The sequence below is a fragment of the Juglans regia genome, chromosome 4, assembly GCF_001411555.2.
Source record: "Juglans regia cultivar Chandler chromosome 4, Walnut 2.0, whole genome shotgun sequence".
In the NCBI taxonomy this organism is placed as follows: domain Eukaryota; kingdom Viridiplantae; phylum Streptophyta; class Magnoliopsida; order Fagales; family Juglandaceae; genus Juglans; species Juglans regia.
Genome location: NC_049904.1, coordinates 24,293,831 through 24,304,069, shown reverse-complemented (window position 1 = coordinate 24,304,069; position 10,239 = coordinate 24,293,831). Strand labels below are relative to the sequence as shown.

The 10,239-nt window shown below is 33.4% G+C and overlaps 1 protein-coding gene across 5 annotated transcripts; it reads right to left on the bottom strand.

The window, feature by feature from the left end:
- Positions 1-205: 205 nt before the first annotated feature.
- On the bottom strand, positions 206-8,791 carry LOC108990269 (endoplasmic reticulum oxidoreductin-2-like). Of its 5 annotated transcripts, XM_035689889.1 has the most exons (13): positions 8,573-8,766; positions 8,228-8,450; positions 8,003-8,094; positions 6,943-7,179; positions 6,383-6,502; positions 4,850-5,105; positions 4,245-4,355; positions 3,319-3,437; positions 2,835-2,939; positions 2,409-2,611; positions 1,079-1,202; positions 601-783; positions 206-506 (listed from the first exon to the last, which is right to left on the bottom strand). In XM_035689889.1, the coding sequence occupies exons 4-12, from the start codon at positions 7,102-7,104 to the stop codon at positions 622-624; spliced, it is 1,362 nt and encodes a 453-aa protein (XP_035545782.1). In that variant the 5' UTR covers positions 7,105-7,179; positions 8,003-8,094; positions 8,228-8,450; positions 8,573-8,766; the 3' UTR covers positions 206-506; positions 601-621. The 5 variants fall into 5 exon arrangements, with proteins under 5 accessions (XP_035545782.1, XP_018819727.1, XP_018819728.1 ...); XM_018964182.2 differs by lacking the exon at positions 8,228-8,450; XM_018964183.2 differs by lacking the exon at positions 8,228-8,450 and having other exon boundaries at positions 6,943-7,172.
- Positions 8,792-10,239: the final 1,448 nt, after the last annotated feature.

Sequence of the window (10,239 nt, the reverse complement as noted above, 5' to 3'; positions counted from 1 at the left end):
TTTTTTTTTCCTGCTTTATTCTTTTTCATGGGTATTGAGTTTCTGAAATTAAAAAGTCTGGCAAACTCCTCCATTTTGAAAAGAAACAAGTCTGGTAAAGACCTGAAATACCCAGCTCAAGGAACTCCCCTTCCCCCTTAAAAACATAACACTGAAATGAAAAATAAAAGATATCCCTAAAAAACTCAGCTAGCAAGAGGAAAGATACTGCTGCGAATTCTACTATCAAATTTCCGACGCATGATGTAACAGATCTCACATTGTGAAAAGCGAAAAAGAAATAATGAAAAATAAGAGTGCAGAATGTTCACTATTAAGATTTCAAAATTTTTAAAACCAGCAATATGTACCGCGTTCGCCTGTCTTGAAATGGTTCTTATACAACATCTATTCTATCCTTTCCATGGGACCATTCTTTCTGAAACCCACACTGCACTTTCTTGATATCCTATTTTTCAGAAGTAACGTGTACCTGTCTCAAATTGGGTTCAGTGATTTCTACTTACCTGCAAGGAACGTGAATAAAAGCAAACAACACAAACTGCTTAGATCAAGACGCAAAGTGCCAAACTAAATGATGCCATAGAGCGTGGGGTATACCTTGGTTTTGACTATGGATACTCATATCCATTGCCATGAGCTCTTTGGAGCACTGGGTGAAGACATCTGACCTTCCATGATTTTTTCAACAGAAGGCCCCATTTCATGGACAATTTTTAGAGACTCCGACAGTCGAGTCAGTAGGTTCATTAGGGCAATGACTTCATTCCGTTGTAGATGCAGCTGAAGGTCAATGCAATATGCTTTAGTGTCAAAAACAATGTTTCCTCATGCAGACCAAGGTGGCACATTATATTCCTTTTTTATTGTTTTTGGCACCATATTTTGTATTCATGTTACTGCATTAAAAGTCATTATTTTGGAGAAACAATTGAGACGCTTTTAAGTTACTTTTCTTTCAGATAAAGTTATAGATACAACTGTAGGAATAATATTTCAATACATGAATTAAAAGGTGACAACCCAACTTAAAGAGAACTGGAAATTGAAATTTCAAGTTAACTAAGGAGATACTTACAGTCTGACCCAACTGTTCCTGACCATCGACAGAAAAAAGGATTTTCAATGCAGTACCAAGACCAAGGACCTGAAGCTTTCCCCACAGACGACATTTCTCACATCCTACACAGTCCATCAATGCACTGCAATCCCAAGTGAAATTATATATATTACTACCCAGGGATGAGCAAGATAAAATGAGTAGTGAGAGGTCAGTGGAAGAGAAAATTCATCAGTTTCTCCAGTGGTGACAGTAGTTTTCAGCACCAAAAATGGTAACACTTGTTCAGGATTCCAAACACGTCCTCCCTCCAAGAATATTGAATTTATAGATATTGAATTTATAGATTTCCACACTTAGTATCAGACAAGGATCATCTTCTGTTACATTGTGAGACAGCTAGTGCCGTGTGGAGCGAAGTGTTCAATCGCATAGGGTTAAACTGGGCGATGCCTACTACTGTGGTGGAATTATTGGCTAGTTGGGTAAAATACCAGATGGACCTCCACAAATCAAAGCTGTATGGAAGATGGTTCCTAGATGCATTATGTGGTGTATATGGCGAGAGCATAATGAGCGGACATTCGAAGATAAGGAGCGGACCTTAGAGGAGCTTTGAGTTTTATTTTTCCGTACCTTACTGCTTTGGGCTATAGCTGTAGATTTTAATGGCCTAAATGTACATGATTTTCTTGTTTCTTTTACAGCAACTTAGATAGGCCTTAACTCTAGTATAACTTCTTATGTACTTGGGCTATGCCTATTCTTATTTATACTATTGTTTACCTATCAAAAAAAAAAAAGGATTAGGAACCTTTTTTTTTTTTTTTTTAATAAAGAAATAAATCGATCTTATTAAAGTGCAGAGGGGCGAAACAATTGAGAAATTCATTCTAAACAGAGAAGGACCTGCCTTCTTGGAGTCAAAGTGGAGTTGAACTTTATTAACTTGGAGTCCACTTCACAACAGGGAAAAAAAATCCTAAACCATAAACACAACTTTCTCTTCCTAAACTACAAACTCAGCAACCAAACAAACAAAAAATTGAAAAATAATTAGAATTTTCAAGGACCAATTTCATTATAAGATTAATCAAACAATGCATGAAACCATTTACTTCAAAAACATTCTATTCCCCTTTTATTTTTCTCCTTGCTCTCTCTATCCAACAATTCCAACCACACAACTCACAAGAGAATCAACTTCCCTTTCCTTTTCCATCCCTCACCCTTCCTTTGTCCTTTTTGTTTCCATTCCGTTTCCCCCAGAACTAATAAAAAATTTATTTTTCTTTTGGTTTCTCTGTAAATAAAAACAATCAAGGATCAAATGGTTTATGAGAAGAACCTTATGTTTCTGAATTGCTGTTGGATTTTCTGCTTTAGTTCAGGTCCACGTTGACCTCTCCACAATTTAGCTTCGTCATATGGGATTGGGCATGCAGCTTTTAGTTTAGGATTGAAAAGTAGCTGTCTCATCAAGGACATAGTCCTCAGGTCCTCAGTCAGGTTACCAGTATCATACTCGGCATATTCCAAATAATCTGCTGCCTAAAATGCAATCAGCCAGTGATTGCCAACAGCATGAATTTTGATTCATTACTATAATCACATAGGGATAAATTGTTTGTCTAACAACACCTTTTAATAGATACAGTTTATACAATAATACATGATAGAATTTCATCATTTTTAAAACATTTCTTACATAATATGATATACCTTACAATAGCACAAAATGTAGTCTTCAAGGACTCAAAGGGTTAACACTAACCTTTGTCACAGCTCGGAGAACAAAGAGAAATGTGAAGTACAAGTTTCTGACACGATCTGGGTATTGTAGGACCCGGTCATACATCAATGAGAGATTTTGACCCCACTGAGACAAAATAATAATAGGCAAAAACAAAGAACATCTGTTAATACAGTATTACTCATTTCACTAGAAGTATCAAGGAAGGTTATACTTTAGCCTGAAACTACGTGCCTCTAATGCAACTGTTCTAGAAAGCAAGTTGCAGCCTAGTTCATGTACATGAGGTAACATTTGCTAACTAAAACTTTGAACATTAATGGATAGTCACATTCAATTTAAATGTTGTGTTTGTTTTTGTTTTTGTTTTTGTTTTGTTATATTTTTAACTTGATATACTGGCCAAACAGGTAATATATGTAAGTTTGCAAGCACCATGTGTGCTATCTGTTGTCAAAGAATAAAACAAACAGTGTATAACAACGTGGTATATTAGAATTTGTACCAAGTTTCTAGCTTCATCAAGTAGATAATCACCAGCTATATGGATTGAGATCGAAGAGTGAAGACCAGATATCAATTTGTACAATATCTTTTCCTCTTGGCATGACTCTTCAGATGGATCTGCAGAAGTTGGAAATCAACACAATGTTCTTGTATAAAAGTAGAAAAGGATCTGTTACTCATTCGATACAAGGGAACCCACATTATTACTGCCATCAACATATAGAAAATGGATGAGTTTTCAATCAATAATAAGAATCGAATTCTAACAATTACAATGTGCCCCAAGATGATTATGTATAAACATGTAGCAATTAACCAGCCATAATGACACCAAGTATTTCAACAATAGCTCTGAAGATTAAATAAAATACAGGTTTCAAAGTCTCATTATGAAAGAAAAAGAAAAATAAACAGCTTTTATTGATTTAAAACCTCAACATAAGTAAAGATGGTATATCCTACGTCCAACATCAAAGATGAAACCAATTGTAGGAGCTAAATGGACACTTAGAAAATTACAAAGAATGCATTGGGAACCCAACACAGATAAAGCAGGCATGTTACTCATCAAATTTATAGCAACATTCAAGCTCTTCCCGTCAAATTTGATGGAAGGGTACTCACACTGTTCAACAGTAAGGGTTTAGGCAAGCTTGTGTGAAAACAATAACCAAAACTCATCCAAGTCATATAAAATAAATAAATTAAGAACAAGAAAAGAAGAGAAAAAAACTTACTTTTTTAATTCCATGAGAGGTGCCAATATAATATTCCAACACACACAAGTATATATAGATATATATTGATAAGGAATAACAATAACGATAGCAATAATAAAAAATGAACACTCAAATATTCCCTTTGAAATAACGCAAAATGTATCCACGATTATTTGGCATAGAATAGAAAAAGTAAACAACTAACATTTGGGGCAGTTCTCACTGTAGACAGCATCCCATATCCTTCTAGCAGATGGGCCAGCGTAGCCAGTGTAGCGTTCAGGATTCAGTTGAAGATTGACATATGTCATCTCAGCTGCAAACATAAATGACGATTAGAAATATCAGTAAAGATGAAAATGTTCAAACATTAAAAGGATAAATATACTTTGCACCCTCAAACTACCAAGGATCTTTGTACCTCACTCCCCAAACTACCAAAGTAACACACATTGCACCCTTCATTGAGATTAGACAGTCAAGATTGGGCCACATAATCTACTTTTCATCCATTTTAATGGCTAGAGTTGGATGAGGGGGCGAAGTGTAAGTTCTTGATGGTTGGAGGAAGCAATGTGTCAATTTTGGTAGTTTGGTGTACAAATTGCAACCCCTAATAGTTTGATGGTGTAAATGGTACTTTTCCCAATAATAGATGTTTTCCACAAGTGCAGTATTAACACTAGACCTTTACATCAATGCTTAAAATTCATTTCTCAAAACTACAAAAGCAATAAACTTGCGCGACTATTTTCACATGAATAACAACAAAAACCATTAGAAAATGTGCTGGAATTATATGATACTAACAATTGTCAGTTTCATCATCATTTGTCCAGGGATTGTCTGTTACCGTCCAGCCTCTGAAAGCTTTACTATCTATTGTACGGTCCACAGCGGCCTGTGGCTTTCCCTCTTGACAGATTAAATCATCTTGTGAGAGGCCAGAATGGGGCCTCCGAAATGGTTCAGGAAACTCACTTTCTGGGCATTCACAAACACTGCAATCCCGCAGGCGGCACATACCATCATCAGGCCAGAAAGGACAGTCACACCACAACTTAACCTATCATTAATTAGATTCGAAAGGTCATTAAGCTAAGAACAACAATAATTCCAAGGAAAACTAGGAACAAACAAGTCTCGAGAAGAAGTTAAAAAGAAATATCATTCATGTTGATCAACTTTACACCTGAGAAAAAAACACCTAATTGAGCTTGTAAATTACACTAATGAGTATTACATATGTAATCGACCAGATAGGTTGATTTGGTATATCAGGACAAGGTAAACTTTTAAACATTTGTAAAAAGATCCCCCCACCTTGTTCCTTGGGCTATAATTTGGTCCCATTCTAAAATAAAGATTAACATTGTTGAGATGTTTACTTAATAAATGATCAACACAAGAATCCAGGAGTGGTGTTGTGTGCATTAACTAGTTGGAACTATGTATCTTTTCTTTATATCGATTTGTTTGTTATCTAATACAGGTTGTTGTGAGCATTAATAATTACCAGTAAAACAATAAATAAAAGCAGTACAACAATATCACAAAAACTTGCCATATACAAGATTAACTGAAAATAATGCAAATTTTCAAGGTTATTACTTACTGTCATGAAGCACAAAGATATCTGCTCAAACTGTTCATGATTTTTTTTTTCAAATTTCAAATAGCTAAAGATATTGGGTCTATTTCTTGCAAGGATTATATTGTCATATAACATAAAAAATAACCAAATGCCTACCTAACAATCTACAAATTATTCTAATGCACTAAAATACAACTAAATCCTTGATTCCTAAAACTTTATGAGAAAGAAACAGAAGAACTTCATATAAAACAAGGAAACCGTTAAAAGTATTAAAAGGAAAGGTAAATGAATGCTTCTCATTTCATAGATCTATGACTACATGTATACCTAATCCAGATAAATTAAATATGTATAAATACAAACTATAATGTGCATATGCGTGGTTGTGCTCACTTTGTGCATATATGAAGTATTATATATTAATATAAAAATTGTTTTTCCAAAAAATCAATTGTAAATAATATGACTGGGCACCTCTCATGTCATTCCACAAATAAGAGTTATTTATTTCATTAGCTCTTTAAACAGCTAGCCAATTATAGGTATCATGATAGGTAAAAACCATTTGTTTTTAGTTATTCTGACAAGAAAAATTATTAGTAAAGCTTCACCATGTCAAAATCGTGGTAAGCATTTTGGTGATATTCACAGTAAATACTATCAAAATAATGTACAATACAAAAATCTGACATGTTAGTTTCTCATAAAATCAGCCTACTTAGAGCCAATCATCAAAACTAGCATACCTTGAAATATCGGAAGAATGCAGTTTTTACAAGCTCTTGGAGTAATGGGTGCAACACTTCCTCATTAAGTCGGTCCACTGTCTCATAATCACAACAACAATCCTCAACAATGCCACTATACTGCAAAAATTGTAAAATCCAAACACCAATTAGGAGTCTAATGTCATAACAAACTACATTTGAATCAAATTTGCCTACTGCTGCAATCAGGTCTAAAAAAAGGATAAAATAGGGCAATTAAAAAAATAGGTTATATCCAATACATGTCCAAGAATTCAAATGTAATTGCACACAAAGACATCAATAAAACCTAAAATTATCAAATATTTTTGGAGCCCTAAAAACCCGCTTTACTCCATCAAGCCTAATGCAGGACGATTTAGCTCAACTGAGCCAGATTCTTCGATTTTCCTCAAATAAAGAACAATATAAAGCATAACAATCACAAATTCCCATTCCTTCCATATCTTTTCCATTTTCATTCTTACATGAATAAATGAATCTTCTAAAAGGGAAAAAAAACAGAGCACAGAGAGAGAGAGAGAGAGAGTAGAATTTACCTTAGAACATTGGCAAGGCATGCTAGTCCATCCAAAAAGCGATAAATACGAAGAGATTCCCAAAGACATAGCCATGGCGATAAAGATGACAATAAGAGCTCCAACCACCAACCCACTCCATCGCTTAGTAGCACCCTTGCTCTCAGCCTCCGCTTTCACCATCACCAGCCTCAATCATACAATTCCAGAGAGTCCTGAAGAAACCCTAAAGATTCCCAGAATCCAGCACTCTGTTTGCTTCCGGAAAGGAATGAAATTCTCAGGAATAGAATAAAAGATAATTACAACTATAGGTGGTCTTGGTGGCATTAATTTTTAAAGAAAAAACACTAAAAAAAATAATAGACATAACTAAAAGTAGTCTAAAACTGTATTAATGAAAATGTATATGAGCGCAGAAAATCTCTTGAATTAGAGTAAGAATCTATAACATTAATTGAACCAAGTAAAACTTGGGGCCTACAAGAAATAATACTAACAATTGGAATAATCACCATTGCAATAGCATTTTCATGGTATATCGAACACTCAATCATGGCCCATCTGAAGTAAATAATAATAATAATTTATAAGTCAAACAAAACAAGCATGTATGGAAGAACAATATGTATAAATGAAAAATACAATCAGAGTTCACTAATAATGGATTTAAATATTGTGTTCACCATGTTTTAGTGCTACCTATGAACGAAGATTAAATCTCAAATTTAGGTTATCCCTTAGGTAATTATTTCTAAATCATACTATGAAAAAGGCTAAGTAACTCGCTTGGGAGTGCCTGATCCAAAACTACAACGATCACATGGCTCCAGATATAGATGCAAGAAAAAGTCGTACCAAATTGCAGGAGTAAAGAGTATGCACTTATGGTTCCCAAAAGTTACAAAAATAACTTGGTTTAATAACTTCTCACTCTTAATCAAATTACCTAACAATACAAACAATAAACGAAATGAGACTTAAAAAAGAACAACTAACACAATTACTAATCTTCAAAGAGGCAGCTAAAGATAACCATAACTATGCATCAAAGGATGCCATGAAAGAATTTAAAACATACATTCAGTGATAAAAAGCCAAGAAGTCAATAAGCACAAAGCGTTCAATAAATGGAACCGAAACTTCAAAATGGACACCGAATAGTATACTACTCTGCAACCAATCAAACAAAACGACTAAAGGTTAGATAACAGCCCAAAGTATCGCAACCGATATTTAAAAACAATATAGCAAAAAGTTAGAGAATTATCTTCGAAAGAATAGAAGTAAAAAATATAATTCGTACAATTTATTGCTTCTTCAATCAGCACCGAAATACCCATAAGTTATTTTCAAAAAAAGGCAGAACTTTAAGAAAGCAAATGGAGAACCCACAGAGCAGACGATTAAAAATAAAGCTTCGTTCAGATCACAGACAAGAGGAATAAAAAAAGCATTGCGTAATTGCATCAAGTTTCCGTAGGATTCCTCAGTATATTGCAACTTATAAACGAAACTCCTCCATCAGTCTGAAAAAAAGCATAAAAAAGGGAGAAAAAGAACGGTGCTTTCAAACCGCCTAAGAATCGGGTATTTGGCGAACAACAAAGAAGCAGGAATAATGGAAAACAATGGTTGAAGACAAACGTACCGACTGGACTTAGGGATTCGGAGAAAGATCGAAGGGAGAGACGACGGTGCGAAAATATGTGGCCGGTCTGTGTTTGGGGATCGGTTGGTTTTCCCGGCTGAGAGGGAGGGAGGAGTAGAGGAGGGCGAAGGGATGGATTGTGTGGATTGTGTCATGGCGGTGGAATTAATTTCAAGTTGGGAGGTTTCGCAGACTTTCGTCGGTGCCAACTGCCAAGTCAAAATAGATGTACGAGTCGCCTTTCAAATTTGACAGTAAGGAAAAATTTACTTTGCTTCCCAGTTTCACCACTCAAGTTGACGCTTAGATAAATTTTTCTTATTTTATTTATTTTTTACTTAGAAATTAAAAAATAATTTTAAATATATTGATGTATTTTTTATTTTTTAAAAATATTTTTAAAATGTGAATAAAAAAATAAAAATAAAAAGTTACAAAACAACTATCGGTCAAAATGAGTGAGCTACTCTGGACAGCAGAGTAATCCGACTCTTTACAGTAATACTGCCATTTAAACTGTTTTTTTATTTTTTTAGAAATTGATATATTTAAAATTCAAATCTTGCACACTTTTTTTTTAAATAATTCTATTTTAAATTTAAATAAAAAAATTATTTTTTAATAATAAATTCCACTCTTTTTAAAAAAGAATACGCAAGACTTGTACGTTTTAAAACTGTATCTAACATTACTTATAACAATTATTCATATTCTAAATATGCATTAATAATTAAAATTTGAAATTCAAAAATTAAATTATAGTTTATAATAGCGGTGTTACGTGGATGTTATGTAGTGTTGATATAAATAAAAATATTTTAATTTTTTATTTGATGGGTTTTTTTATATCAATTATTAAAATGATTAAAATATAAAAAATTAATTGGTGTAATTGAATTCTTTATAAGGATGATGGAACTTGTGTTAAAGAACATCTTTTTTGTCCAAATTGAATGGTGATTTATTTTCTATTTATATTTTAGTAAATTTGATTAAACATATGACATTTTAACTTAATTTAATTAATGAACTGACTAATTAACCATTTTAATTTAGTTTCCCTCATTGATTTTTTTTTTTTCCTCTTTCGATAACACTTTATAGTTAAATAACTCAACATATGCAATTGAATTATCTTTAAATTTCATAATCATACATTCAGTTTGCTTAAATAAACAGTGATTTTTTATATTTCCAAAGTCCCCATGCGATAGTAAGAAAGATTGGAACACTACCCAAATAAGTTACCATCAAGTCCCAAACCAAAGTAGCAAAATCAAAAACTACATCCAACAATATGCCAACTCACCCAATGAAAACCTTGCAAACATCCCTTCAAGATCCTTACAAAAGGATATAGGCAGTTTAAAACAACTCATGGTATATGTTGGCAAAGTTGAACAATTGCTTTTATCAAAATCTTTCTACCAGTCTGGAATAATAATTTTTCCTTCCAACCTTGCACTTTTTTTCAAATTCGTTCTTTGAGCTCCTTAAAAATACTATTTATGGATTTACTAATAAAAGAAGGAAGTCCCAAATATCGATCATGATGTTGTAAGGAATGAACATGTCAATTAGCCTTAATATCATTAACCACTTGCTCCCTAACATTTTTAACTTAATAACAACTCAGTCTTCTCTAAATTAGTTTTATGCCCAGAAAC